Below are 26,701 nucleotides of genomic sequence, written 5' to 3'. Positions count from 1 at the left end.
TGGATCAACATCAACCATGAAGATCCCATTGTGAGACCTCCAACTTTTATCTACAGCAAAAGTGCACAATCCATGTGTCTGATCAACAAGCAGGGCCACAGAATCTGTTTCGGGTTCCCCAGATAGTACATGATGATATTGGTCAGTGTCAGCAATGCATTGACATCAGTTTGACAGATTTCAGATATCATATAGAATTGATTGACAGGCCTGCAGGTGATCTTCAAACCTGCCTTTGATCTGCCTTAGCTGCTTTTGCATTTCTCATAGACTTGTTTGAGGAGAGGAGCAGTTCTAAAGCAAACAACTGAATGCATGACATATTCCTGATTTGAATTACATTATACTGTATCTGGTTTTATCAACCACATGGCACAACTGCAGGCATTTCTTGGGTTTTAGACATTTTTAGTGTACAGAATGGTTGGAACATTTGTCAGTTTTTTATGGTTGGCTTGGTTTTTAGTGTAGAGATTTCCTATCACTTCCTATTCTGCCAGGCTGACGCACTGGCGGATGTTACTGGAGGACAGGAAGTAAGTGGGAATCTCCCCAACAGGGAAGCAACACAGATCTGATACAGGTTGTAAGGTCCCACAGATGTGGTTTTAGAGTGACCGAACCAGACCATTGCACAAGTCATTGCACATGTTGTACATTGCACTGTGCAGGGATTCCCTAGAGATCAATTCTGAAACACTTCTGGACTGAACTGTTTTTGCAACATGTTGGGAAATATATTTGTGAGCAAATACTGATTTTTTCCAGAAGTTATCCGCCCACATGTTACATCCACCTGTGAGCTGTAGCAAGAACATTGAGTGTACGAGAAGATATCTGTCAATCTATGGCAAGTAGATCTCACCTTTAGCAATGAGACATTTCCACTCCTTTCCTGCACTGCTGTGACCCAAAACATTATCCTGAAATTGGTGAATAGAGTGTATAAGCAGTCAGCTGTTTGTTACCTTTTCTTCAAGGAAAAAGAATAATTGGTGTCTACTGAAACAAATGTATGTGTAATTAGGAATTAGTGAATCTGGCTGGGTTCTGTTCAGTTTATAGAATCTTGCTCAAAGTTTGATGTCCCCAAACCCTACTGAAGTACAAAGGGGATGGGGGAACTATTCAATTCTGGCCATATGAAGGGATAATAATAATCAAGCTATTGAAAAACAAAAGGCAATGAAAGTCGGGCACTGCCATGAGGGATATGGAACAATAACAAAAATATAAATGAAAACAGTCTCTCTTACCACGCATATGTTATATCTTATAGAATGGCGTTTGTGTTATCCATTCTTTTAAATTACTGGATATTGTGACTCACCTGACTTACTAACGCTAAGGCTCTCTGATCCGAATGGCATTCAGGAGCTCCCGAATGCAATTTGGAAATTTGGATCCCGATGGCCATTCGAGTCCAGGAGATTCAGCTTTAGTATTAATATCTGTATATGGTTTTCTGTGGTATTCACAGCGAATATTCGTAAACTCATCTGATACTAAAGAAATTCGGATTTTGGTCCGAATCCGAAACCCGAACCGCATTGAATTTCGGATCCAAATCCTGAATTCCTAAATAACGAAATATGTGAACCGAACTGAATTTTTCTGCAGCTTACATGTCTACTGTACTTACATTTTTTTTAGCTCCCCCTCCACTCCATTCAGCCAGAGAGAATGAGAGTACTGTGGCAGCTACTGAGTCCATGGAGTCGCAGCTTACACAGGGCAATGGATACCCCCAAGGTGACAGCACTGATTGGCCCAGCGCTGTCACATGGAGTGAGTCACATGCTCCTCCATATGTGGAAGTATTGGGTATTTTCTTCGGCTCCCGGCACTGAACGATGCAATGGGGGTGTGAAGGAAAAGTATATGCTGGGTGGGGGGGACTCAGGGGCCATTCACACTACATCCAGGTAATCTCCAGCCCAGACCAGATTGTTCCCGGGCCCAAAATGCATCCCAAATTATCCCTATGCTTTTCCTGCCTCTGTACAGACCTGCGGGCAAGATCTGGTAAATGGTGTGAACCTGCCCTAAAGCAAACCTGTTGCTTTGCCCTGAATAGGCAAGGCTCGGGTTTGCTTTATACCTGATGAAATGTACCATAACATATTTATATATTTGCAATGATAATAACTTCCTATCAGCTATTTATAAGAGTCAAACTTTAACATTAAAAATGTGAGTTTTTTGATATTATAAAATCTGAAATTGTATTTTTTTGAGAATAGTAACAGCAGGTCAGCAGCAAAGTGTCCTTGAATTTTGGTTTAGGATGTGGGCAACTGCTATGTAAGAAGGCCACGGGCTTATTAGGTCTTCCTTCTTCTATGTGAGATATGCAAAACTGTGACAATAAAGGACACAGATCTTTGGGTCCTGGGTTTGAATGCTACTGGGGAAAATATCAGCATGGAGTTTGAACATCCTCCCCTTGTTTGCAGGGGTTTCCTCCCCAATACAAAACTTGGACAGTTTGCTTTCTGCAAATTGCAGATGGTCTACGGTACGGCAGGGGTAGCCAAACTCCGGATCTCCAGCTGTGGTGAAACTTTAAATCCCATGATGCATCTCTCTCCCGGAGTCATGTCTGTGGCTGTGAGAATCTTGCAATGCCTCATGGGATTTGTAGTTCCACCACAGCTGGAGGGCCGGAGTTTGGCTACCCCTGGTCTACGGCTTCAATCTTTTCAGAGTTACTGACCTGAATCAAGAGTACAGATTAACAAAATCAGAGTAAAGACAGAGCCCCTGATCTGATTACTTGTTCTAGGTTAGAGTCGTACAAAGTACTGGAGCCAATGGACCCTTATACCAACCAAGGAGATAGCAATCTGAGGAGAGTTCAGCAATGGCAGCCTCCACGGTTCCTCAGTCCAGGTTTCTTTTTAAAGCTAAAGTCACCTTTCATACCATGCTACACCCATATTCAGTGTGTAACATGGAACATGAGGCCATCCTGAAGTCCACAAGGGAAACAGACACCTTTAGAAGTGTTGACTTTCTGGGCCCCTCACCGCTCACATTTAGGGTTCCACCTTTTCTTCAAGCAAAACCCTACTTTCATACCATGTTCCATGCTATACTCCTATCTGGGTGTAACATGGAGCCATCCTGCCACCCCACCCTCATTTACCTGGAGCACAGGGTTCTACTCCTTGCAGGCTCCTGTGAATTTTTGAATTCGGCAGAAGGACTCGTAGATCTCCACAGAGCACGTGTAGTTTAATAATAATTTTCTACAGCTCCATAACCAAAGGTCCACACCTCTGTATGGATTTGGGGGATTGGAGGAAGAGTCTGCAAGAACCTGGGCATTGCACCTGCAATCCACTGATCAAGGTTGACACGCTTTGCAGGCTCAAATGCAAAAACTAGTAAATGCTCAAATGTTTTCTTTCTGCACTATGGATGCATTTATTAATTTATTGCAAAAAGTGAAATATGCCTCTAAAGGGACCCTGTCGCTGTACAAAACCTGCTAAGTGTAAATATTCGCCATTTCTGCTGCTCACATCGCTGAACGCTGCTCTGAAACCTTTTGTTGAAGTCCACAAGGGAAACGGACACTTTTGGAGCAGTTGCCCATAGTAACCAATCAGCTTCTATCTTCAGTTTGCTCAGCTAAAGGAGAATTATGAGGCGAGCGATTTTCAATCAGACTCATAATCTGAGCCGACCTGTGACAATGAAACTGTCACAGGTCGGCTCAGTAGATCGGGAAGTGAGCGAACACATACCGGCGCTCGCTCACTACTTGATCTATCCCTGCAGAGAGCCGTGACTGTCACTCATGGCTCCCTGCATGGATTCCCCTCCCCCGTCCGATCCTCCAACGCTGGCTGGCGAAACAGACGGGGGAGGGCACAGCTGGCTCTGCCTCTGGATAGGCAGAGCCAGCTGTCAATCCGGCAGCTGGGTGGATCCAGACTGTATTTTCGGGATCAGTATACCGCGAGCTACTGAGCTTTGGGTCACGGGAGAACGCTAGTTTGTGTTCTCCCGTGACCCTTGGGAGAACTATGGGGAAAAGCCCTAACCCCATAGTTCTCCTTTAAGCTTTGAAAATGAAAGAGAGAAGCTGATTGGTTACTACAGACGACTGCTCCAGTTTTAATAAATTCCCTTCACATAGGGGAATTTATTCCTTTGTAATAACAATTTCTCCACCTAAACAAAAATGTGTTTCACTTAAACAGCTGCAGCTTTTCACGATCAATCCTTGCCACGTTCTAAAATTAGCTGAATATAAATAAAAGGAGGAAGCGGATGCGAGCCAACGAGTCATTTATCATATAATTATTAAATTATGACATTTCAATGTGAGGTCATTCATTGGGGAGCCTACAGCACGTAAGCTGTAGGCTACAGGATCACTCCTGTAAGCTGAGTCAGGGCGGAAGTAAAGCAATCTGCGTGTGGGCGGAAGTAGAACTGGCGCCTCTGCGTTCCAAGAGCAGGAAGTCGGTCACGCTTAACCTTTACCCTCAGAAGCGGAAGGCAGGGAGTGAGAACCCGGAAGTTGGCCGGCTGCTGCTGTCTGCGTTATAACAGTTGCTAGTTATCAGTGTCTCTGGTTGCCGGTGGTGCCGGTATCGCAGGTAAGGCCTATTCGGGGGGTGTATGAGAAGAGGGGAGAGGGCGGCGGATGTACTGAGCAGTATATCACAGCGGGTCGGCTCTATGTACACAGTCATAGTGGCACAACATGGCTGCTGTCTTGTCATTAATAGATGTTGGGAGACTGTCCCTGGACCGATGGTCGTTATCACCTGAAATGTCCCTTACCGGAAGTTCCATTCCATCCTATTCGGTTTGGTAGATTCTATGTTTGTAAACGTTCTAAGCGGGGGTTTTTTTTTTTAGGTTAAAGAGAACCTGTCATTACAACTGAGCTCCAAGCTGATTGAAAAACACAGATTAAAGAGGCCCTGTCACTGAACCATTTACTGTAACATCATTCTTACCATTAGATTATATATGCATTTAATTTATTTAAGGATTCATTTGGATAGCTGCTCATCTGCTCATCTGCCTCTCTAGTCGTAGGGATGGTGACACAGACATTGATTTGTACAGAGTTCCTGTCCGCAGCTGAACACGGAGCCGTATGCACTTCTCGAATACTCATGCATGTTATTTACCTATAATAGCCTCCTTTGTGAAGACATTTAAATACCCAAAAGCTGCTGGATGCCACCATCTTGGATGTCATGTCAGCCGACTCGGAGCTGTCACTCAGGTGACACTATACAGTAGGAGTAGGCAACCTCGATGCTCCAGCTGTCGTGGAACTAAAGTCCCATGAAGCTTTTCAAGACTGACAGGCACGACTCCCATAGGCATCATGGGATTTGTAGTTTCCTCAAGGTTGCCTTCCATGGCTATATAGCATTCCCCTACACTCCTCCCATAAGGTTATGTAGGGAGGTTAGGGGAAGGGTGGAGGAGCTGGGCCAACACAGGAAGTAATTTAAACACTCCCAGAAGAGGAGAGGGCTATGACATGAAAGGAGGAAGGGAGCTATATTAGGGATTTGACTCATCTTGAAGTAGTTAGATTTTCTAGCAAGCTCTAAGGCACATTGCAGGTTATGATAAATAATTTGTGGAAAGGAAAATCGCTGCTAGTAAGCATTTTAAAATCATTGATTGATCTGTGCGTTGTCCTGCAATTGTTCCTGCTGGTGACAGGGTCTCTTTATGTTAAAGTTGACATGTCGTTTATAGCTGAACACCAGGCAGATGTATTAAAAACAAAATAAAAGACAAAAAACAAACAAACACTGCACTTATGAATTCATAACAAGAAAAAAAAATCAGTTCTGCCAATATAAACAATCGCAATATATACCAATAAACTAAATGTGAGGTTGTAGTCCATCATGGGAGTGAGCTTGGAGCCGTGACTACTTTACAACACACACAGGGACCATGGGGAACAAAAGTAGCCCCCCTCCAGAAGGAAGGACAGTGTCAGCACCAATTCAGAGATGATTGGAGGATCTACAGCCGAGTGATACACAATTAAGATACATTTATTTACCGGCGTATAAGACGACCCCCTAATTTTTGTGTTAAAATATAGGTTTTGGGCTATACTCGTCGTGTAAGACGAGTATAGCCCAAAATAATGTTTAAACACACCCACTTACCTCTATGGCAGTATTCCCGAGTGTGGCTCGGGGGTAATTTTCAGTACCATAAGCGGTTACCCCGAGCCAGACTCGGGATTACAGTCTTTTACCTTGTCCACGATCCCCGCTGTGTCTTCCGTCTTCTGGGTTCCGTCCCTTGCGAGCGTCTGTGCCGCAGGGGGCGGAAACGGCGGGAATTTTAAAAGTAAAAAAAAAAAAAATCAGACCGCCAGGGAGGCTAATCTGTCAGCCCGCTGGATGTGCGGTAATACTGTATGTACGGTAGCTTCAGCTACATACAGTATACCGCGCTGAGCCAATCACGGCAGGCTTTGTGTACATTAATAGAATACATTGCTCGCTGTGATTGGCTCAGCGCAGTATACTGTATGTAGCCGAAGCTACCGTACATACAGTATTACCGCACATCAAGCGGTATTGTATACCCGGCATATAAGACGACCCCCGATTTTCGGGGGATGTTTTTAAGTCTATAAACTCGTCTGCTATGCCTGCAAATACAGTACACAGTTGAGGAACTTGGATACATTTTGAAGCTTTGAGTTTAGTGTCACTTTAAGCACATTGATGCTGCTCTGTGGTCACCTTCTGCTGTGACTGGAATGAGTAAAACTAGAATTAGAACTCCGCACCGTGATACTGAAGTCCAGATACAGATTTATTCCAATTGTAAATTTGTACACAAAGCCAAAGTGTTCCCGGGGTTGGAAGAAAAACTACTCCCTTCTTTGGGGCTTTTAAGAAAGAGGACAATGTACGGGGACTTGGAAATAAACGGATTCTTCAGTATAAATCATATTCTGGCACAAAAAGCCATCCATCCATTCCCAAGTCCGCATACACTGTTCTCTTCCATCTGAAATGGACCGTTGCCTTAATCCTTCGGCTCTTTAGTGAATAACCCTCTAAGTCGGGTAGCCAAACTCTGGCCCTCCCAACTGTAGTGGAACTACAAATCCCATGAGGCATTGCAAGATTATCACAGCCACAGACATGACTCACAGAGAGAGATGCATCATGGGATTTGTAGTTTCACCACAGCTGGAGGGCCGCAGTTTGCCTACCCTTGGTCTAAGTTGGGCAAATATGGAAAGCAATGCTTTGCTGGGCGGTGTGTATTAGTTTGATCCGGATTCATTATTGAAAAGAAAGATTGAGGGTTTAATACTACTGTAATTCCAATCTTTTCCTATTCCTTGTCGGTACCACTTACCTTGCCAGCTTTTTGTTGCCCTGTCCCAACATTTTGAGACGTGTTGCTGCCATCAATTTCAATATTACATTTTCTCAGTTAAACATTGGATATGTTTTCTTTTTTCTATTGTTAATAAAAAATGGGTTTCTGATATTTACAAATCATTACATTCTGTTGTTTTTACACAGCGTCCCAACTTTTCTGGAAGTGGGGTTGTAGACTGGGGAGGGGAAGGGACAGCACTAGGTGCCAGTCAGACTCTGCTAAGAGGAGGAGAGAGCAGAGTGAGCAGATAGATGACATCTAAGTGTGCTGCTGCTTTGCCCAGTATGTAGGCCAGGGTACAGCCAAGGGAAATGGAGTCCATGATCTGGCTGTACTATCTGGCAGGATTACCTGGACACAAAATGAACAATACTTTGCCTGATGTGAACTGTTCCCATATGTGTCTTGTTTTTTCTGCTTGCCCGAAGTTCAGCTTTAAACAAACCCCTCCCTTTTGTGTTCCATTTTCATGAAAAGAGGTAGTTGGGTTTAGCAGCGATCGTGTCCTCTGAGCCCTTGGTCTGTACGTCCCTTGATGTTTGTCCGTGGTTTTGCCAGCAGGCTAATCACTGTGTGTAAATAGTGTGCGATGACTATAAAGCCGGTAGTTTTGGACTGGAAACACAAACTCTTTCTTTATGGATCTTTAAAGTAAAGGTTGTGAAGTCTGATTTCATCATCTCCTAGGTGGAACTACAAGACACAGTATAACCTCTCATCTAGCGACAGGGCCATATTCTACCTGGAAATGTCCTTCAGCTCCCATCACCATTACCTTCTCTCCTTTTGTATTTCAGGGAGCGAGATGGCAGCTGACGAGAAGATGGAGGTGACGGTGAAAACCTTGGACTCCCAATCTCGCACCTTCACAGTGGATGCAGAGGTGTGTTCACAGAGAGCGCATTCTAAGTACTGGGTGTCTGAGGGGCCAAAATACACGAGCAGTCCCATATATGTAGTACTGGGAACAGACTAAACAATATTATTTTGGGGGACACTTTAGTGAGAATGTAGAACATAGCGGTCATCTTTGCTTTATCATTATATTAAGTTTTGCCATGGACTTTCTGTAGTACACCCTGTACTGGATGTTACATCATGGAGCGATGTAAGACGATACACCAATAACTACTACCTGTTACATAGACATAAGGAACACACGTATAGTGTGACAGGCTCACCAAAGTACATGGGATATGTTCAAGGATATGATGGAATGTATATTGTAAGACCAAAAGCCATGGTTTTTAATTGTACATAATGAGAAAATTATTTTAAATCAATTTATTGATTATGTGAACATTTTGGAGTGGTACCAATAAAGTTCAAGAATATGGTGGTGGGGGGTTATTCCTATTAGGGCTGCAACAACTAATCGATTATAATCGGTAATGAGAATCGTTGGCAATGATTCTCATCATCGATTAGTTGATTTTCGATTAGTTGCTGCCGCTCTGCTCCTCCGTTCTCACAGCTGGTGCTGGCTGCAGCGGTCTGTTTCCCTTTTAATCCCCGCTACTCCTCCCGTCTGTATCGGCGGAGGCAGTGGGGAAACAGATGACTGCGGTGACTCTGCAAGCTCCCCGTTCCCCCTCCTCTGCTCCCCCATGCTTGCTCTTCTGCCAGTGTTCTATCAATCCCTGGACTCGAGTCTGGGGGATTCATAGCACATCGGCGTCAAGTCTCCCATCAGCGGCTGGAAACAATAGCCAGCCTGCTATTGCTTATTTTAAATTGCAAAAGCAGGCTGGCTATTGCACCTGCCTGCTGTCAATCATCAGAGGTGGGAACTGAAGGAGCACTTTCTCTTTCAGTCCCTTCCTCTGCTGATTGACAGAAGACGGGGGGCTGCAATAGCCAGCCTGCTATTGCAATTTAAAATAACCAATAACAGGCTGGCTATTGCTCCCAGCCACTGCCTACTGCGTTGACATTCAGCTGCCTCAGCAACTGAATCCAGTGAAGAGGAATAATGACACTAGGGGTCTAAAAGATCATTCATTTAAATTAGTAGCTTTGTAACATCTCTCCATCATTGTCTCGGCTGCCCACGCAACCTCACCCCTTTTGACGCTCGCTGCAATTCGGATCCACATTCGGCGGTCCTTATTTAATACAACCAGTCGATTAGTTGAAAAAATATTCGGACAACTAATCCATTATGAAAACAATCGTTAGCTGCAGCCCTAATTCTTATAACTAAAACTTTGTATACATTCCTTTTAGCTTCATGTATATGGAAGGTTTATGTTATTACAGTTCTGTAATCGAGCTGAAGGCAGGCTTGCTAGTCTGTGGGTTCTTCTTGTTGACACCCATAGGGGAATTATGATTATACTATGTGTGTGTCCACAACATTCCTTTTGTTTGAGCTGCCACCTTGCCCCTTTTCCTACAGATAACTGTGAAGGACTTTAAGGATCACATATCTTCCTCGGTTGGCATCCCTCCAGAGAAGCAGCGGCTCATATATCAAGGTCGTGTGCTGCAGGAAGATAAAAAGCTGAAGGAATACAGTGAGTACCTGGCTTTGTCTGCTGCATGGCAGGCTTTGAATAGAGGTTGCAGAACTTTCTCCTTAATAACCAATTTCTGTTCTGCTCATTCAGATGTGGATGGGAAGGTCATTCACTTGGTGGAGCGTGCGCCTCCTCAGACACAGACCACTAATGGGGGAGCTTCTGCGTCATCCAGCACATCTTCCAGCTCTAGTGGTGGCGCTGCAGGCGGATCAGGGCCTGGTGGTCCTGAGAGGAACGGAAACAGCTACGTGATGGTGGGAGCGTTTAATCTGCCGGTGAGGAAATCCACTAGACCATTTCATTTATATAGTACTCTAGTGCTTCCCACCATTCAACCGCTAGGCCTTCGGATCTCTATGAGAGAGCAGCAAGAACAATCACCTGCTCCTACAGTGTTGCCTTATAAGATGAGCAAGATTCTGCATCATTTTGGCCTGCAGTGGAGCAATACTGTAGGAGCAGGTGTGTAGTTTCTGTGCCTGGATATATGCCCCCAGCGACATGATCCGTAGTATGACATGCCCCTGACTCTTTATAGAATTCAGTATTTGCTATCTTCTGGTGTTCTGTAGTTAGTTTTTACCTTACACGCCCTGTTCCGGCATGCGTGCCGCCCCTCTAAGGCTACAGAAAGCTGTACTCTGCATGAACTGTAGTAACAAACAGGTTAGGCTGCTTGCTGAAGCCTCCAAAGAGAATCAGTCCATGCATTGCAGTCTGAAGCACAACTTTTATGTTTAAAGTTGAACTAAACAGCAGTGTGACGTCCTTGAGCTCTTGCCTGGTATGTGAGGGTGCCTAGGCACTCCTGTCCCTGCAGGCTCCTAATTGCATATCTACAAGGTGAGATCATCCAAAACACAGCTGACCCTGACTGCTTTTTTCACTTGATTAAGAGCCCATTTACACCACTTGGGTCCGTTGCGGTGTGTTATGTTAAGTCAGCGCATTTATTTAAGTGCACTGCCTAACACATCAAAGCAAATTGTACATGCACCATTTACTCCATCATACATCTTGTACACTGTTGCTCGTTTCTGTACTTTGGGCTTCAGTGCAGGTGCATAAAATGCAGGCACTGGTGTGATTGTGCCCAAAGAGTGAGACTTGATGATGCCCCTAATTTGCTTCTTGCTGGAGGCTTTGACATGGGAAAACAAAGCCCCGCCTCTACCAAGATGGCTGCTTCCACCCGGAGATACAGTGCAGAACAAGAGAAGTCTTGGCAGACAATACAGAACAAGGCATGATCAATTATCAGCTGCAGGGAGTCCATATGCAATGCTGGTGAATTGTCCGATGTTCTCTGCCTGATTTTGTTTTTGGGCACGGCTTCCACTATTCAGTTCCTCTTAAAAGAGAACTATGGGGTAAGTGTTTTTCCTCATAGTTCTCTTAAGGGTCACTGGAGGACATATACTAGTGTCCTCCTGTGACCCAAAGCTCTGTATATTGCGAGCTACAGCTTGTGGTATACTGAGGCAGCCGGGACGGATCCCAACAATACTGTCTGGATCCACCCAGCAGCGTGAATGACAGCTGGTTCTGCCTATCTAGAGGCAGAGCCAGCTGTGCCCGCCCCCTCCCCCATCTGTTCCCCTCCACTCAGCGCTGGAGGATCGGAGGGGGGAATCCCTGCGGGGAGCGGTGCCTGACCGTCACTGCTCTCTACAGGGAGATGATCGAGAAGTGAGCGAGCGACGGTATGCATTTGCTCACTTCCCGGTCTATTGAGCCGACGTGTGACTATTTCATTGTCGCACGTTGGCTCGAACTATGAGGTTGAGTGTAAATCACTCACCTCATAGTTCTCCTCTAAGCATGTGATGAAAAATGGATAAGCAGATGTTCCCTTAACAAGAAAACAATCGGCAGAACCTAGGAGGTAGGTAGCTGAAGTTGCATGCAAATCTCTAATTTTCCTGTAAGATGTGCTTGGCCTGCCACCCTCCATTTTCTCAAGCTGTCCTATTGGTCAGTAAGGCTGCCTATCGCATTAAAGAACCAGGGGGTAGAAGGGTGTGAACAAGCTTGACTTTTATAGGAAAAGGTCAAGATTTGCCTATACCTTTTGTTGGATACCACCTTGGATCTATGGATTGTTTTGACATGAGGTTACTTATTAAAGGTGACCCCAAACTAGTGTGTTTATCATATAGTAGATGACCTTTGGAGATCTAAACACTTTCGTTAGAATGGGGTGATATGTTCTTGTTCAGAGCAGAGTTCTTCTTTAAGCTGACATGTTCTTCGCCTCTCTTCCCACAGCATGTCATGTCGGGTCTGGGTGAGGCTGGCAGAGCCCCACGTGTTTCCACAGTCAGTGGGGTAAGTATAAAAAGCCTCATTCAGATTTACCTTCTCTGTGTTGGTTGACATCCTGTCCCTGCAAGCAATGTGTTCTCTCCTGTGGTGTTTGCATGTATAACCCTTTCCTGGATGGGTTGTTTACATGTAGAATAGGAGATCTAATATGTTCAGAACAATACTCTGATTTATACCGTTTACTCCTTCTTCTCTTCTCCACTTGTCCCGCTCCTCTTTCATGTCTTTCTGTGCCTCTCCATGCCCTCTCTGTCTTTTCTCGTCCTTCTTGCTGTTTCTGCATCCTTTCTGAACTCTATTTTTTAATGTTCCTAATTTCATCTTGCTCTTTCTCATCCCGCCTGATCCCCTCTGGCTCTCTTCTTCCTTCCTACCTTCTCTGCTTAGAATGATGGCTCCTCTCTTGATGTACATATAAACTTGGACCAGCAGCTCCCCATCCAGGTACGAGACGTGGAGATTCTGCCTCTAGTCCTATGACATGTATTATCATGGTTGATCAGTCGCTGCTCTGTTTGTCGCGTTTTCCCAAGTGCGCTGTTATAACAGAAGAGACAAACAGTGTTACAATTGTGTTTTAGCTGAGACTGCCCCAGATCTTTAGTTAGAAGATGGGTATTGCTTATAGATTTTGATGAAAGAAAGGGAAAATTTGCGATCGATACCTTTTTTGATATTGCAGTTTTAGATACAAACACTAAAAACCATATATAGGAACTTGTGAAATAACCAGTGGAAAGAACAAAAGTAAGACGCGTACTTTGCCCATACTGGAAACATTTTAGGTTTTTAGGCCCGTGATACACTGCATGCGAAGCTGTGAGGCACGGACGTTCGCATGCACTGTGTGAGCTGAGCCCGGCCAGATGAAAGACTGCATCTTCAGCCAATCGGCTCGTGCGTAACAACCGAATGGACTTTGCATGCTGACGCACGGGTCTATCTGCGCGAGCCCATTGGCTGAAGATGACATTTTTCATCTCGGCACGCTCAGCTATGCGAGCTCTTGCAAGCGGACGTGCCAGAGTGAGAATGACATGACTCCCTGCACTCAAAGGTCCGTGCACCACCTCTCCGCACTGCTTCACGTGCAGCGTGTCACAGGCTTGAGGCTGTCGCAAGCTTAGGCACTTCAACTGGTGGACCTTAACTCAAAAAGCGAAGACCTGCTCTTAGAGGGAACATTTAAAAATGTTAATTGTGCCAAAGCAGTACCCTGAAAGATTTCCCTGTTGTCTTGAATTCCTCCTGAAAAATAGCAGTGCAATTCCTGGTATGTGAGGGTGCCTAGGGACTCCTGTTCCTACAGCCTCATAGCTGTATATCTGCAGTGTGAGAACTCAGGCGGCGCTGCTTCTGACTGCTGGTCTTGTGAGGTTTGAAATGATATTTGGTGATGTCACTACTGTGCTGCTCACTGTTCTCCTTGCTGGAGCCTCTGACATGAGGAAGCAAAGCCCTGCCTCTACCAAGATGGTTGCCTCCACACAGAGACACTGAGCAGAGCAAGGCATGGCAAGTCAGTAATGGGGAAAAGATCAGCTGCAGGGAGACCACAGGAAGTACTTGTGACTAGTACTAAGTTGAAAGATATCAGTTTTATCTAGGGCTGCAACAACAAATCGATTATGCGAATAGTTGTCAACTATTCTCAATTCCGATTAGTTGGTTGGTGGGGGAGAGATATATTTTTTTTAAATACAACTAATTGATTAATGGAAAAAATAATTGGGCAACTAACCGATTATGAAAATCGTTAGCTGCTGCCCTAGTTTTAGCAAATATATAAAAACAAATATATTAACTATTATGCATGGCAAAAGCTTTGTAAAGCATATGTGCTTAATATGTTGTGATTTTCACCGTAGCTTTGGCACTCTTCAGGCATGGCGGCCCTGCAGGCTGCATGCATCTTCCCTTCTTCCTTTTTTGTTTACCTGAAACAAGCATCTTTCTAGGCCAGAGGCTCAAAATATTGAAGCAAAAACGTCAACATAATAGCCAGACAGCTAACTTTGTCAAAGTAGAGGTCAGCGTTGGTGGCCCCCATACTTCTCTTATGACAGAGTCATTTTAAGTGACAAAAGTTTGTTTTTCTTTGATTTGAACTGTTTGAAGGAAGACTGTCATGGAATCAGAAGGGTTTGGTTGTGTACTGTTGGAAGTTTTAGATGACTTTTTAAAAAGCGTTTTATTTTTGATTTTTGTCATTTGAGAAATACAAACGGCAATAGCAATTGGATGAATCAGAATTTTGGATACAGCATTCAATCACTGTACAGCATACGTTCCCCATGCGCTCACACTTTCCAGTCGTCTGAAGTAAAACATTTAAAAAAAAACACGTTTTTGAAGCATTGAGCTATCTTTTCAAATATTAAAAAATAAAAAGATGTAGAAAGAGACAAAATGTAAAGTTTTAAGTGTATTTCCATACTTTTGCAGCCAATTTGGAATAACACCTACTTTTATATTTGTTACATGTTCCCATTCACAAAGCATAACTTTAAAAAAAAAATCTAAACATTTCTGCTTAGCTTTTTACTTGCTGAAACATTTTACTTGGCTTACTTCTTCTATGTAATGTTAAAGTAGAATTAAAGTCTCTTTTTTGGGGGGGGGGGGGCATATATCTACTGCTAGTATTGGATATATACTACTACTACTACTACTACTACTACTACTCCCTAGTAGTAGATCTATGCCCCAACATAAAAAATAAAAGTGACAAATACCACTTGTGTCAGCAGCGCTCGCTCACACTGTAGAAATCCAAACGCTGTGAAGGAGAAAGTGTGTGCGGTTGCATGCGCTGTACACATATTCCGAGGAGAACACTGCTGACATTGAGTGAACGCCACCGGGAGCACGCACGGCAGACTCCGTTGGACTTGAAGTCTGCCGTGGATCAGAGACCGGCACCAGCGCTGGAAGGACTTTGTAAAATGAGTGGAAGGAAGAAGTTGTTCGGATCAAGAGGCATCACACAAGTCCTTAAAGCAGCATGGGGGGGATTCTATCCTTAATGGCACTTTTAAGGAGGGGAGCTGGGGTGTTAAGTTTACCATAATTAATCCTGTCTGGACTGTGCTGGCAGATTTCATTATCAGTTGTAAACTAGATGTGCACACTGTCTTTTGTAACAAAGGGTTAAAGATCAAGGCTTCGGTAGTACATAGTATACAGGTGAAACTCGAATAATTAGAATATCGTGCAAAAGTAATTGCAGTAAGTGCTGCAAAAGGGGCCCAAACCAAGTACTGAGTACATATGCATGCTTGTACTTTTCAGAGGTCCGATATTGTTCTATGTACAATCCTTGTTTTATTGATTGCATGTAATAATCTACTTTTTTGAGGTTGTGGATTTGGGGTTCTTGGGGTTTTCATGAGCTGTAAGCCATAATCATCACAATTATGACAAATCACGGCTTGAATTATCTTGCTTTGCATGTAATGAGTCTATCTCATATATTAGTTTCACCTTTTAAGTTGCATTAGTGAAATAAATGAACTTTGCACGATATTCTAATTATTCGAGTTTCACCTGTATTACTAGTATATTAATGTGCTTAAAAAAACGGTGTCTATGTGTCTGTCCTTTATCTGCACGTTGCCATTTGTTCTAAGCTGTAGAAGCTGCCTATATAGTCCTATGTTTAATCCTGCTCCAAAGAAAGGTAAGAAATATGTCATTTGAAATGATTTTAGGTATGCTGTGTGAATGGGAACGCATAACAAACATATAGTAGGGGTTTCTTAAATTTGACTTTTGGAGGTGGAAGTACACTTAATGTTGACAAGTATGCATGCCATGTCACACCTGACTGGTCACTGGGGATCCAGTAAAGTACTGTAGTAGCAAGAGCTAATAGCAAGCTCCAGATCCTGCACTTTGCTGAGTAGCTTTCCCCCTGCTCTGAAAACACAGGGGGTCCCTCACTCGGCACATCAGCCATTCAAAGAATTCTAGTTTTGTTTTTTTTTAATCAACAAGGGGTAGTGATGTCACTTGACCTTCCCAAAACAGTGCTGACACCTTGATAAGCTTGCACAGTACATGTGTTAGCCTGCAGGATCAATCTCTAGGTGGGCAGTAGTCAAGCCCACGTGTGCAGTAATTAAGCTTTGACTTAAGGGAGATCTATGAGGTGAGTGATTTCCACTCATCCTCAAAGTTAGAGCCGACCTGTGACAAAGAAGCTGTCGGAGGTCGGCTCTATCGATCAGGAAGTGAGCAGAAACATGTTGCCGTTCCGCTCACTTCCCGATCGTCTCTCTGCAAAGATCGGTGACAGTCACCGCTCCATGCAGGGATTCCCCCCTCCTCTCGCCACCGCAGAGCTCAGGAACAGATAGGGAGAGGGCGGGCACAGCTGGCTCTGCCTCTAGATGGGCAGAGCCAGCTGTCACTCACATAGATGGGTGGATCTCAACAGTAATGTCGGGATCCATCCCAGACGCGGCGCTCACAGTATTGACTGAGATATACTGAGCTTTGGGTCATGGGAAGATGCTAGTATATGTCCTCCTATGACCCTAAAGAGAACTATGGGGAAAACACTTGCCTCATAGTTCTCTTTTAAGCTCTGAAACTTTCAGGTCCAGCCCCCACCAAAACCAATAAGAGCATCTTCACAGCCCAAAACTGGCATCTAATTAGATTGTGGGGTGGTGGGGTTGAGCCCAGCAGACCTCAACGTCCGTGCTTTCACTTGTATGCCTGAAATCGAAAGGCCCCAAAAGTGCACAGAAGACGACTCTAAGATTAATGAAGGGACTTCCAGGCATGCAAATACTTACCAGAGAGCCCTAGATGGAAATGCCCAATGCATCTCAAAGGGCAATGCAGCAACTCTTAAGTCACCTGCTCTGCAGTGGAGTTTTGCTGGTGATCCACTTTGCTGTAAACATAAAAGCTGCATACAGGATGTTTGGAGGCCCCTTGATGGTTCCTGCTAGTTTCTGTTTTACCACATGACATGATTAAAGCCCAACTGAGCCTTCAGTTTACATTAGCTAAATACATTCCACTTTGATCAAAACATAAGGTGTGCAAAGTCTGTTTTCTTTGGAAGGCAGCCACAGCCTGAGTAGAAAAGCCGTCCCCTGCCAGCATTCTGTAGGGAAGAGCCTTGATCTGTATAGAAGCAGTGCTTTCTTGGCAGAGATCCAATACCCTCCCTGGTTAGTCAGACCTATAGCTCTACAATCCGTATGGAGCATGAGCTTTGTTGATTAGAGAGTAAGGGGTCTGACACAGTAGATGGCCTCTCTGTTCTCTGCAGAGAGGCCACTGCTTCCACACAAAGAGCAAAGTCCTTCTGTAGAATGCTGGCAGGAGACGGACGTTTCTACTCAGGCTGAGGCTACTTTCTGAAGAAAACAGAACTTTGCTCACCTTTCTGTTTTGGCGCACACGGAATGGATTTAGATGATTTAAGGTAAAGGTTCAATTGGATTTTACATTATTTAAGTATAACTGGCAATTGTTTTTAAGATCTAGAGAAGCCAGGGGCCTGATGATACACTGTGGTATGTGAAACATGCTTTTAGACTGGACTGGTTATACCATGTGTGTGTATATTGCAATCAGATCTTTAATACGGGAGCTAAGAGGCATGTGAATGTAGGTGGTGGGTTCTTGTCAGCTGCTGTTATCCAATACTGCACCTGTGTCTGACTGCAACCGTCTAATGCATTCTTTGTCTGTTTTCTGGCTTACTGTTCACCTTTTCCTAATTCATGTTCCAGGACAGCACAGGAGAGAGGGGATCTGACTACCTACAAACAGGAAACGCATCATCCACAGTTAAAATAAAGTCCCTCCCTCCCAACCACATTAGTTATTGTATTTCCTCCAGTCTAACAGGAAGGTGCAGGTGCCTCTTAGTGTATGCTCCCCTATGATGTCAGGAACAATGGATATGGATGGGTTGCATGCCTGGGCTCGTCCTGGCTAGGATTAACTTTTCTGTGGGACCCTCCCTCCCCATTACCTCCTCATCATTATTCCCCCCAGGTTCCTTATCTGCTTGAGGAGAAACAACTATACCTGTGAGCACAGGGGCTCCAGTTGAGTCCTCACTTCCTCAAATTTGGTCAGATCCTGAGTTTTCTCCTTTTTGTTGCTTATGGTGGTGTGGGGTAAGTGACTGGGGGCAGAGATCTTCTATGTACATGCAAGCAGTCTGCTGTGCAATAGTCCTCGCATGTCACGCGTATGCAGTTCTCACTTTTTCTGCTTTGAGGACAGAAATATTGCATGCAAATATCTTTGCTCTTCGATTGGACTGGGATCTGACTTACGCCTTTCACGCTCCCCATTTCATATGATACCAAAGGTGCTCCAATAGTTCGTCAAAGATAAAGCAAATGTCACTTTATTTACACTGTTTTGGCCTAAAAGGGGCCCATTGGCGAGTCTTTGCAGACTGATCATTTTCCCGCCACGGAAACTTCTGAAGGAGATCAATCTGTTTCGCCAGGGCTCGGTTCTGCATCCTCATGTACACCACCTCTGCCTTACAGCATGGCTATTGAGAGGATAATCCTGATGGGTAGAGGGCTATAGGTAGTATAGTATCTACCTTAGGTAGCAGGAAAAGTAACGACTACAGCATAATGTAGAAAAGGTTTTCCCTTTTGGGTCAATAATTTTTTTTACATATACCCATTATCTCTACAGTGTTCAAGTTCCTGCAGGAAGGAGCAGATGAGTCTGTCCTGTAGCACATTGGAGGCTCACATAGCAGCCCTTCCTTCCTTTTTTGGATATTGGTTTATCAGAAGATCCCTCTTGAGAGGTTTTTGCTCCATTTCCAGAAGCGAAATGCCTGTTAGGAAATTCCCCTCATGTGACGTCTCTACTGTTCTCCAAGCATTTCCACTTCCTCCTTTGCAGTCCATAGAACAGTGTTCAGACAAAATCCTGACCCTCAATATGGTTCTATGAGTCTCCCTCATGTCAGACTGAGAGTTAGTGAAACCCAAGCTCTTTTCATGGCAGAACCTAATGTCTTATCTTCCTGGGCTGTATCACCTTGAGAACAGACTCAACATTTCTGACAAAAATAGCTTCCAACTTCCACGGAACCCAGGCTGTCACCATCCCTTCCTTATTTCCTAATCCATCCAGTGATGAGAAGCAAGCATTTCACAATCTGGACATTAGAAGGTGTCTATTGCATTACCTGGAAATCACTTGGCCTTCGAGAAGGTCCAAGAATCCTTTTTTTGTTTGTTTGTTTTCAGGTCCTATGAAAGGCTGTATAGCACCTGATATTACTACCGCCAGGTGGATCAGACAAGCTACAGCTTTGTCCCGTCATTCTCTTCACTTCAATCCTTCAGAGGGCATTATTGCACATTCTACTAGAGCTTTACTCTCCTCTTGGGCTTGGAAATCTTGGACCAGGCCTGTAAAGCAGCTTCCTGGACCAGTTTCCTTTTATTTTAAATGTGGGTGATGTGTTTCATGTTTGTAGGTGGGCTAGTCCCCCTCTCTACTGCGCTGTCCTGGAAGATCCATGGAAAAGACGTTACCAGTTTTACTTGTTGCCTCTGGCGCTCCTTCCCAACTCTCATCTGCTGGTCTTCATTTTGTTTTTGCTTTTGCTACCATTGCAACCTTTTTATCTTTTCACATCCTCTTCGCTTGTTCTCCGCTTGCTCTTGGTAATATCCTTCTTCTATATCCTTCTCTCCTATGTCGTTGTTCCTTCCTACTACTCCCTATACAGAGTGAGCCTCGCGTTCGTCTTGTTCTGGCGCAACACATATTGCAAGATATTCAATCAATATTGGATCGCCTAGAGGTGAGTGTTTAAAGACTGACTGTACCTGTACAGCATTGATGTGGTGTGTGAGGATGGAGATGATACTGCTGTGTTTACTGTAACTATGCTCTATGCATGCCATGGTGTAGTGTGTGTGTGTGAGGATGGAGATGACACTGCTGTGTGTAATGTACCTGTGCTGTTTATAAGATTAGGTAGCGGTGTGTAAGAAGGACATTGACCTTTCTTGTCTGTAATGTTCTCTTGGTGTGCAGCAACAACCTAGCAATGATCCGGCAGCAGAACCCATGGAAACAGCAGGACCTGAAGGTGAATCAGGAACTCGGGAGACACCATCCCAAAGTGCACCAAGCTCGGAGGGACAAGCTGGTGCAGCACCAACAAGGTAACACAATTACTTTCTACTGTATAAATATCAGTATTCCATATTCGAGAGTGCACCAATCACTCTTAGTTTCTTTGTGTTTTTTCTGTTTAATCCTGCTCATAATATTGTCTGTATTCCACTGCAGCCACCCGACCCCAACGGAGTATGTTGAGATCCTCCAGTCTTTATCCCGGGTGGAAGAGCGCCTGGCTCCCTTCATGGAGCGCTACCGGGAGATCATCAGCAATGCTACCAACGGCGCCTATGAGAATGTAAGCGCAACTTCTGTCTTTTGCATCCTCGGGGTGTCTGTAGACATTTATTTAGTGAGACCTGGTTATGAAATCTGGTGTTAAAAAAAAAGGGTCCGTTTCTGTTCCAGTTTTCACATTAGCCTCATTGGTCACCTATATATGATGTATTTGAACACCCACTATCCCTGCTTACAGCATTCTATTGGATTGATTTAGGAGAACTTTAGAAAAAGTGGTGCTGTTGACCTCAGTAGCCAATTATATGCCTAACTGGCTGTTTTTTTTCTTCAGTTCAATACATTTCTCCCATTGGGGACCCTCATTTTTGATCTGCTTATTTGTTCATGAAGTAAATTACACTTGGGTGGTTCATATCTGTGCCATTCTAGAAGATGTAAGGTGCTGTCACATGAGCCATTTTTTTTTTCACTCTGTGTCTCTTTTATAGGAGGAGCGAGAACAGTCGCAGCGAATTATAAATCTTGTTGGCGAGTGTCTTCGGCTGTTAGGGAACGCTTTGATCGCAGTGTCTGATCTGCGGTGTAATCTATCCATGGCCACACCTCGCCACATGCACGTGGTCCGACCCATGTCACACTACACAGGTCCTATGCTGCTCCAGCAGGCAGCCATCCCTATACAGGTGAGATGATAATTATATTACCCTCTGTCTCTTTCTCCCCCTCTTTCTTGTCCCTCCCCTCCACTCTCTTTGTCGCGCTCTCTCTTTCTGGTAGGCATGCACCGATACTAGTATCGGTGCCGATGCTGAGTATTTGGGCGAGTACTCGTACTTGCCCAAATGCTCCTACGCCTAGCACGATAATTCCGGTATCGGGAAGCTGGGCAGCCTAAAATGATTGCTGCCAAGCTTCCTAATTGGCCAGAAAGCCGGCTCCATGCTGTCTCATTACCTAGTGACGAGAAGCATGGTCCCCAAGCATGGTCCCTAATCGGGAAGCCGGGTGGCGAGTCATTACACGCCGCCTGGCTTTCTTAATGCGACTTCTGGTATCTGTATTCGGTTTCGGTGAGTACAGAAAAAAATATCGGTATTAGATACCGAAATACCGGTATCGGTGCATCCCTACTTTTTGCCCCCATCTCTTGATGTTCCTCTCTTTTTTGCCCCTCATTTATGCGTTGTGTTAAAGTGGACCTTAGAGGGGGGGACGGGTCCAGACAATATAAGTGGACCTTACATTTTACTACAAGCTCTGCTTTAAGGCATCTCATTTATTGGGTGCACCAAAACATGCATGGCGCATTTGTGTGAGTTCCTCCATCTGTTACCACCATGCACAGGTGTGAACAAAGTCCTAATGGAAACCTCCCTGAATGGCAGCGTCCAGTATAATGAGGCAAATTGCCTTTTTTGCTTACTGCGAATGTTGAATTGCTCTCCCTCTAGATTAATGTTGGTACCACGGTGACAATGACGGGGAATGGAGCCCATGGCGGTCAGACAACCAGCGAAGGAACGACAACCTCAACCACTCCTAATAGCAGTTCTGAAACAACACGTGGAGCCAGTGACACCGCGGCCCCTCCTTCTGCAGACTCCGCCCCACCTCAGGCCCCACCTACCTCTGCTCCTCCTCCGCACCCACGCGTTATACGCATCACACACCAGACAGTGGAACCAGTCATGATGATGATGAATATCCAAGGTGAGCTAGTTAGACTTTGGATCTGGTAAGCCGCCCTTATGTGGCACAGTACTTCAGATTATAACTTTTGTTCCATTTTTTATCTTTCAGAATCGGGACCCGGGGGGTCATCAAATATTCCCCCGACCTCAGGAGGTGAGACAAATGTCAGTTGTGCTTAGCAATATGTTCAGTGTGCACCAGCCAGTCTAGTAAACCAGATACCTCTGCCTTATGGTTCACCCAGGTCATTGAGCTTGCTTTTCTCCATGAACCTGCATTCTGCTTGTTGATTGCACAGTGAAGGAGCCTGACCGGAGTTATTAGGTCAGCACACATAGAGGAGCACAGAAGATGCTCAGGTTTGGGGCAAACCCCTTGGAGGAACTGTGAACCTGAAAAGGACCCCCTCTTATGTATTACTCTTATCAGGCTCTCACTCCCTGTATGATTTTTTTTTTCATGCATGTCTGCAACAAACTGTGTACTAGTGATTGATGTTCTTTGTTGCAGGTGGTGGCGCACATATACACATGCCTGGGTTACCTCCTGAATTCATGCAGGCCATTTCCCACCAGATCACCCAGCAAGCCATGGCTGCTGCGTCAGGTGAGTACAGGGCACCAGTGCCTGTTATAAGCCGTGAATTCAGGTAAGAGACAGGTCAGCATTCATGGGGCCTTACAGCCTGACAATGTGCTGACATCTCTACTCTGAAAGGGAGAACATTCAGCTAAATAACAGCACAAACTTCTATCCCTCAGATGTTCTCTTTCACCCACTCCCTAAAGTTAGATGAACCCTTAGGACTTGTTTCCACCATCACCAGACCAGAGCGTTTTTTAAACGCACCAGAAATGCATCCCTGTGTATTCCTATGGTATTTTAGGGCTGCAGTTCCCAGCAGTGCAGTCAGTGCCAGTGCTTTCAAAACAAAGTACTGCAGGCGCGATTTTTCTCTGCTCTGGAACGCACCGGAACGCGACACAATGCGCATGAATGCACTGGAACGTAAGTAAAAAAAAAAGCAAAACACTACTGGTCACCTTTGATAAGCTAAACAACATTGTACACATCCTTTATGGAAAAGGGGCATTTTCACCTGAGCATTGATGTCCTTGTCTGTGTCCTCTGTGTTCTGCAAACATGGTGGACTAACATGCGGACACAGATCGGTTTGTCACCTATGTACAAGAATGTCCTGAGCTTTATGACCCAAAACACGCAGGATTATCACACACAGGGCCAAGACATTCCATAGCTCCATGTTTGATCACCTCCTGTGCTCCTGTGAAGGCCACAAACACATGAAAAGCTTAGAAGAAGCAGGAAATGACCTCAGAGACCTAATCCGCATATTGGGAAAAAAAAAACCAACCGTCTTGAACGTGTCAAAAACACGTTAAAACGCATGCAGCTGCAAAAAAGCATCCATATCTGGTCCGGTGATGGTGGAAACATGTCCTTAAACCCTACTGTGTACCTAAACTGAGACCTTGGTGCTGAAAACGGCATGCTTTGCCTCAGAATATGATCCGGTATTATTCCAGGACTTTTTATTATCAAAATGATATATTTATTATCAAAATTGTTATTTACAGGGCAGCAAATTCCTGGATTTCAGGCTGCTTCTCCTCGTTTTGTATTCACAAGGCCCGCTGCTCCTCCTCATCCACCCCAGCCTGGAACCACGACCACCACACCTCCCACTGGATCAGGGACTTCTCCTGGGGCAGGGCCCGGGACAGCGGTAAGTGAGGGCAAGTTACCTTGTAAGGCCATTCATTTTATTTTTTTTCTATTTTAATACTTAAAGGAGAACTATGAGGCGAGTGAAAATCACTCAGCCTCATAGTTCTAGCCGACCTGTGACAATGAAACTGTCACACGTCGGCTCAATAGATCGGGAAGTGAGCAAACCCATACCGTCACTCGCTCACTTCTCAATCATCTCCGTGCAGAGAGCCGTGACTGTCACTCACGGCGCCCTGCAGGGATTCCCCGCTCCGATCCTCCAGCGCTGACTGGCGGAGAGGACGGGGAAGGGGGCAGTTACAGCTAGCTCGGCCTCTAGATAGGCAGAGCCAGCTGTCACTCACACAGCTGGGTGGATCCAGACAGTAATGTCGGGATCCGCCCCGGCTGCGGCGTCTCAGTAAATCGCGAGCTGTAGCTGGCGATATACTGAGCTTTGGGTGACAGGAGGACGCTAGTATGTGTTCTCCCGTTACCGTTAGGAGAACTATGGGGAAAAGCCCTGAACCCATAGTTCTCCTTTTAAACAATAAAAATATAAATATGCAGCTTATCTAAACTCAAAACACAAAATGTAATACAATACATTGCAGCTTACAAGTCCTTAGATGTGTTGGCTGCTCTTGTTTCCTTTTATTATTTTCACCAGCTGATCTTGCCAGTAATTTACTTCCTGTCCTAGGTTGACAACACTTGCTGTACTGTATGTATGGTAGGAGCAGTGTTGCCACCCAAGGTCAGCAAGTGTGTTAGGACTACAGAACCCTCTCGTCACCTTTCTAACATAGGGCGGTTGTAGGTCAACAAGCAGTCCACAGAAAAAACTGTAGTCCTAACGTATTCCCTGTTAACTTTGAGATAACACTGCAGGGTGCACAGAGCAGCATTGGATTCCGCGCAGGATCAACCGGTATTTTTTTGAGCAGTTGTTACAAAACACTTTCAATTTATATATTTAACAGGCACAGAGAACAGATAAGCTGCAGATCCACTATAATAATTAAGAGAAATGGTTAAAGTGGAACTATAGCTGTTCTTGAAAGGTTTGTATTATCACAGAACAGACATCCTGTATCTCTTCTGTAATAAAGGGCTCTGACCTTGCTGTGTTCATTCTTCCTTTTTGTGTACACTGAGCTGTGAATGTGTACAGTCCCTGCCTCTGCCGGGTGCTAGGATGAATGAACTCGCATGCATGATAGTGAAGTCATCCCGGGGGGACCAATCAAGGTGGCTGAAGATGCCGGACTTCACATTGCTGGAGAGGAGGCAGGTATAGGTACGCTTTAAAGGTTTTCTTTTTGCGTATAGTTACACCAGAGCTCCAGATAAATAGCGTCACATCTGTAGTACAGATCTCCAAGGCAGGGGTAGGCAACCTCAGCGCTCCAGCTGTGGTAATACTACAAAACCTATTATGCCTCTGAGAGTCATGTCTGTGGCTGTCAGAGCCTTGCAATGCCTCATGGGATCTGTAGTTCCACCACAGTTGGAATACCGAGGTTGCCTACCCCTTGCTCTAAACTGTTTTGCTGGTCAGCGTAGTAGAAGTTTGTGAATCGTAAGTGATTGCACAGAATTTTAAAAAAACATTTTGGGAGGGAAAGCAGTTTACATGTGTGTATAGGAGCTCTGTATTTGTTTCCTGGGTTGTGGTTCTGTTGATGTATTTATCACCCCTTTTGTTTGTCTCCTAGGCTGCTCCAAGCTCCCTCACACAGATGATCAGTGGCCTAGTGGGGCAACTGCTCATGCACCCGGTCATTGTAGGTGAGTGATCAGTGTGCCACTCTTTGTATCTCTCTGTCCGGGAGGGAGGATATTTATAGATCGAATAGGGAAGGGTTGGACCCCCTGCAACTTTTATTGTGCTTTATGTCACCGCTGATGTGATTCAACCCTCTATTTCACCTCTGTCGCCAAGAAAGAAAGGGGAAATCATACATTTTTGTCTTGCCCTGAGAACAAGTGGCAATCTTCCAGTGGGAACAAATGTTCTGATGACAGCTGTTTAAAGCAGAGATTCACATTTAGGGAGATTGCCTCTCCCTTCCTGTTGCATCTTCAAGACAGAAAGTGAAGGGAAATCTGCCTAGCAGGACACAGATGACATAAAATAACCTAATAGAAATCCTAACTCTTCCTTACTATATCCACAATGTAAAAAAAACAGGCGATACATACACTAGATTTACAGAGGTCTCAAACCTCCGGCCCTCCAGCTGTGGTGGAACTACAAATCCCATGAGGCACTGCAAGATTCTGACAGCCACAGACATGACTCCCGAAGAGAGATGCATCATGGGATTTGTAGTTTCACCACAGCTGGAGGGCCGGAGATTTGAGACCCCCTGCACTAGAACTATGAGCATTACTGACACTTCCATTTGACTTGTACAGTGACATTAACATTCACTGATTTGTGTGCGGAAGATGCCCTGGGGAATAAGCTCTGTGTATATGCCCCGTCTCTAGAAGGATGGACACCAGGCTACACCAGAAGGGCATTATTACTCCCCTTGTAGGCTATACCCCTCTGCACACGTATTTTCTATCCTAGGGCGACAATGAACACTTATTGTAGCGATGTCATCCTAGTACTTGGAGAACACTACTAGTTC

General features: G+C 44.8%; 1 protein-coding gene across 1 annotated transcript in view; it reads left to right on the top strand.

Moving 5' to 3' along the window:
• The first annotated feature begins 4,506 nt into the window (after positions 1 to 4,506).
• BAG6 (BCL2 associated athanogene 6) overlaps positions 4,507 to 26,701 on the top strand; it is a 41,229-nt gene continuing 19,034 nt past the window's right edge. The window contains exons 1-15 of the mRNA XM_018564774.1: positions 4,507 to 4,613; positions 8,208 to 8,293; positions 9,809 to 9,926; positions 10,020 to 10,207; positions 12,201 to 12,260; positions 12,645 to 12,701; positions 19,999 to 20,073; positions 20,310 to 20,440; positions 20,568 to 20,694; positions 21,125 to 21,319; positions 22,088 to 22,346; positions 22,437 to 22,481; positions 22,839 to 22,934; positions 23,927 to 24,075; positions 25,778 to 25,850. Of these exons, the coding sequence (XP_018420276.1) occupies positions 8,216 to 8,293; positions 9,809 to 9,926; positions 10,020 to 10,207; positions 12,201 to 12,260; positions 12,645 to 12,701; positions 19,999 to 20,073; positions 20,310 to 20,440; positions 20,568 to 20,694; positions 21,125 to 21,319; positions 22,088 to 22,346; positions 22,437 to 22,481; positions 22,839 to 22,934; positions 23,927 to 24,075; positions 25,778 to 25,850 (1,651 nt within the window). The 5' untranslated portion in view covers positions 4,507 to 4,613; positions 8,208 to 8,215. The remainder of the gene's footprint in view (positions 4,614 to 8,207; positions 8,294 to 9,808; positions 9,927 to 10,019; positions 10,208 to 12,200; positions 12,261 to 12,644; positions 12,702 to 19,998; positions 20,074 to 20,309; positions 20,441 to 20,567; positions 20,695 to 21,124; positions 21,320 to 22,087; positions 22,347 to 22,436; positions 22,482 to 22,838; positions 22,935 to 23,926; positions 24,076 to 25,777; positions 25,851 to 26,701) is intronic.

Source organism: Nanorana parkeri, unplaced genomic scaffold (genome assembly GCF_000935625.1).
Source record: "Nanorana parkeri isolate BGI_ZX_2015 unplaced genomic scaffold, ASM93562v1 scaffold779, whole genome shotgun sequence".
Taxonomy (NCBI): Eukaryota; Metazoa; Chordata; class Amphibia; order Anura; family Dicroglossidae; genus Nanorana; species Nanorana parkeri.
The sequence above is the reverse complement of the archived record's forward strand: the minus strand, read 5'-3'. Positions and strand labels throughout refer to the sequence as shown.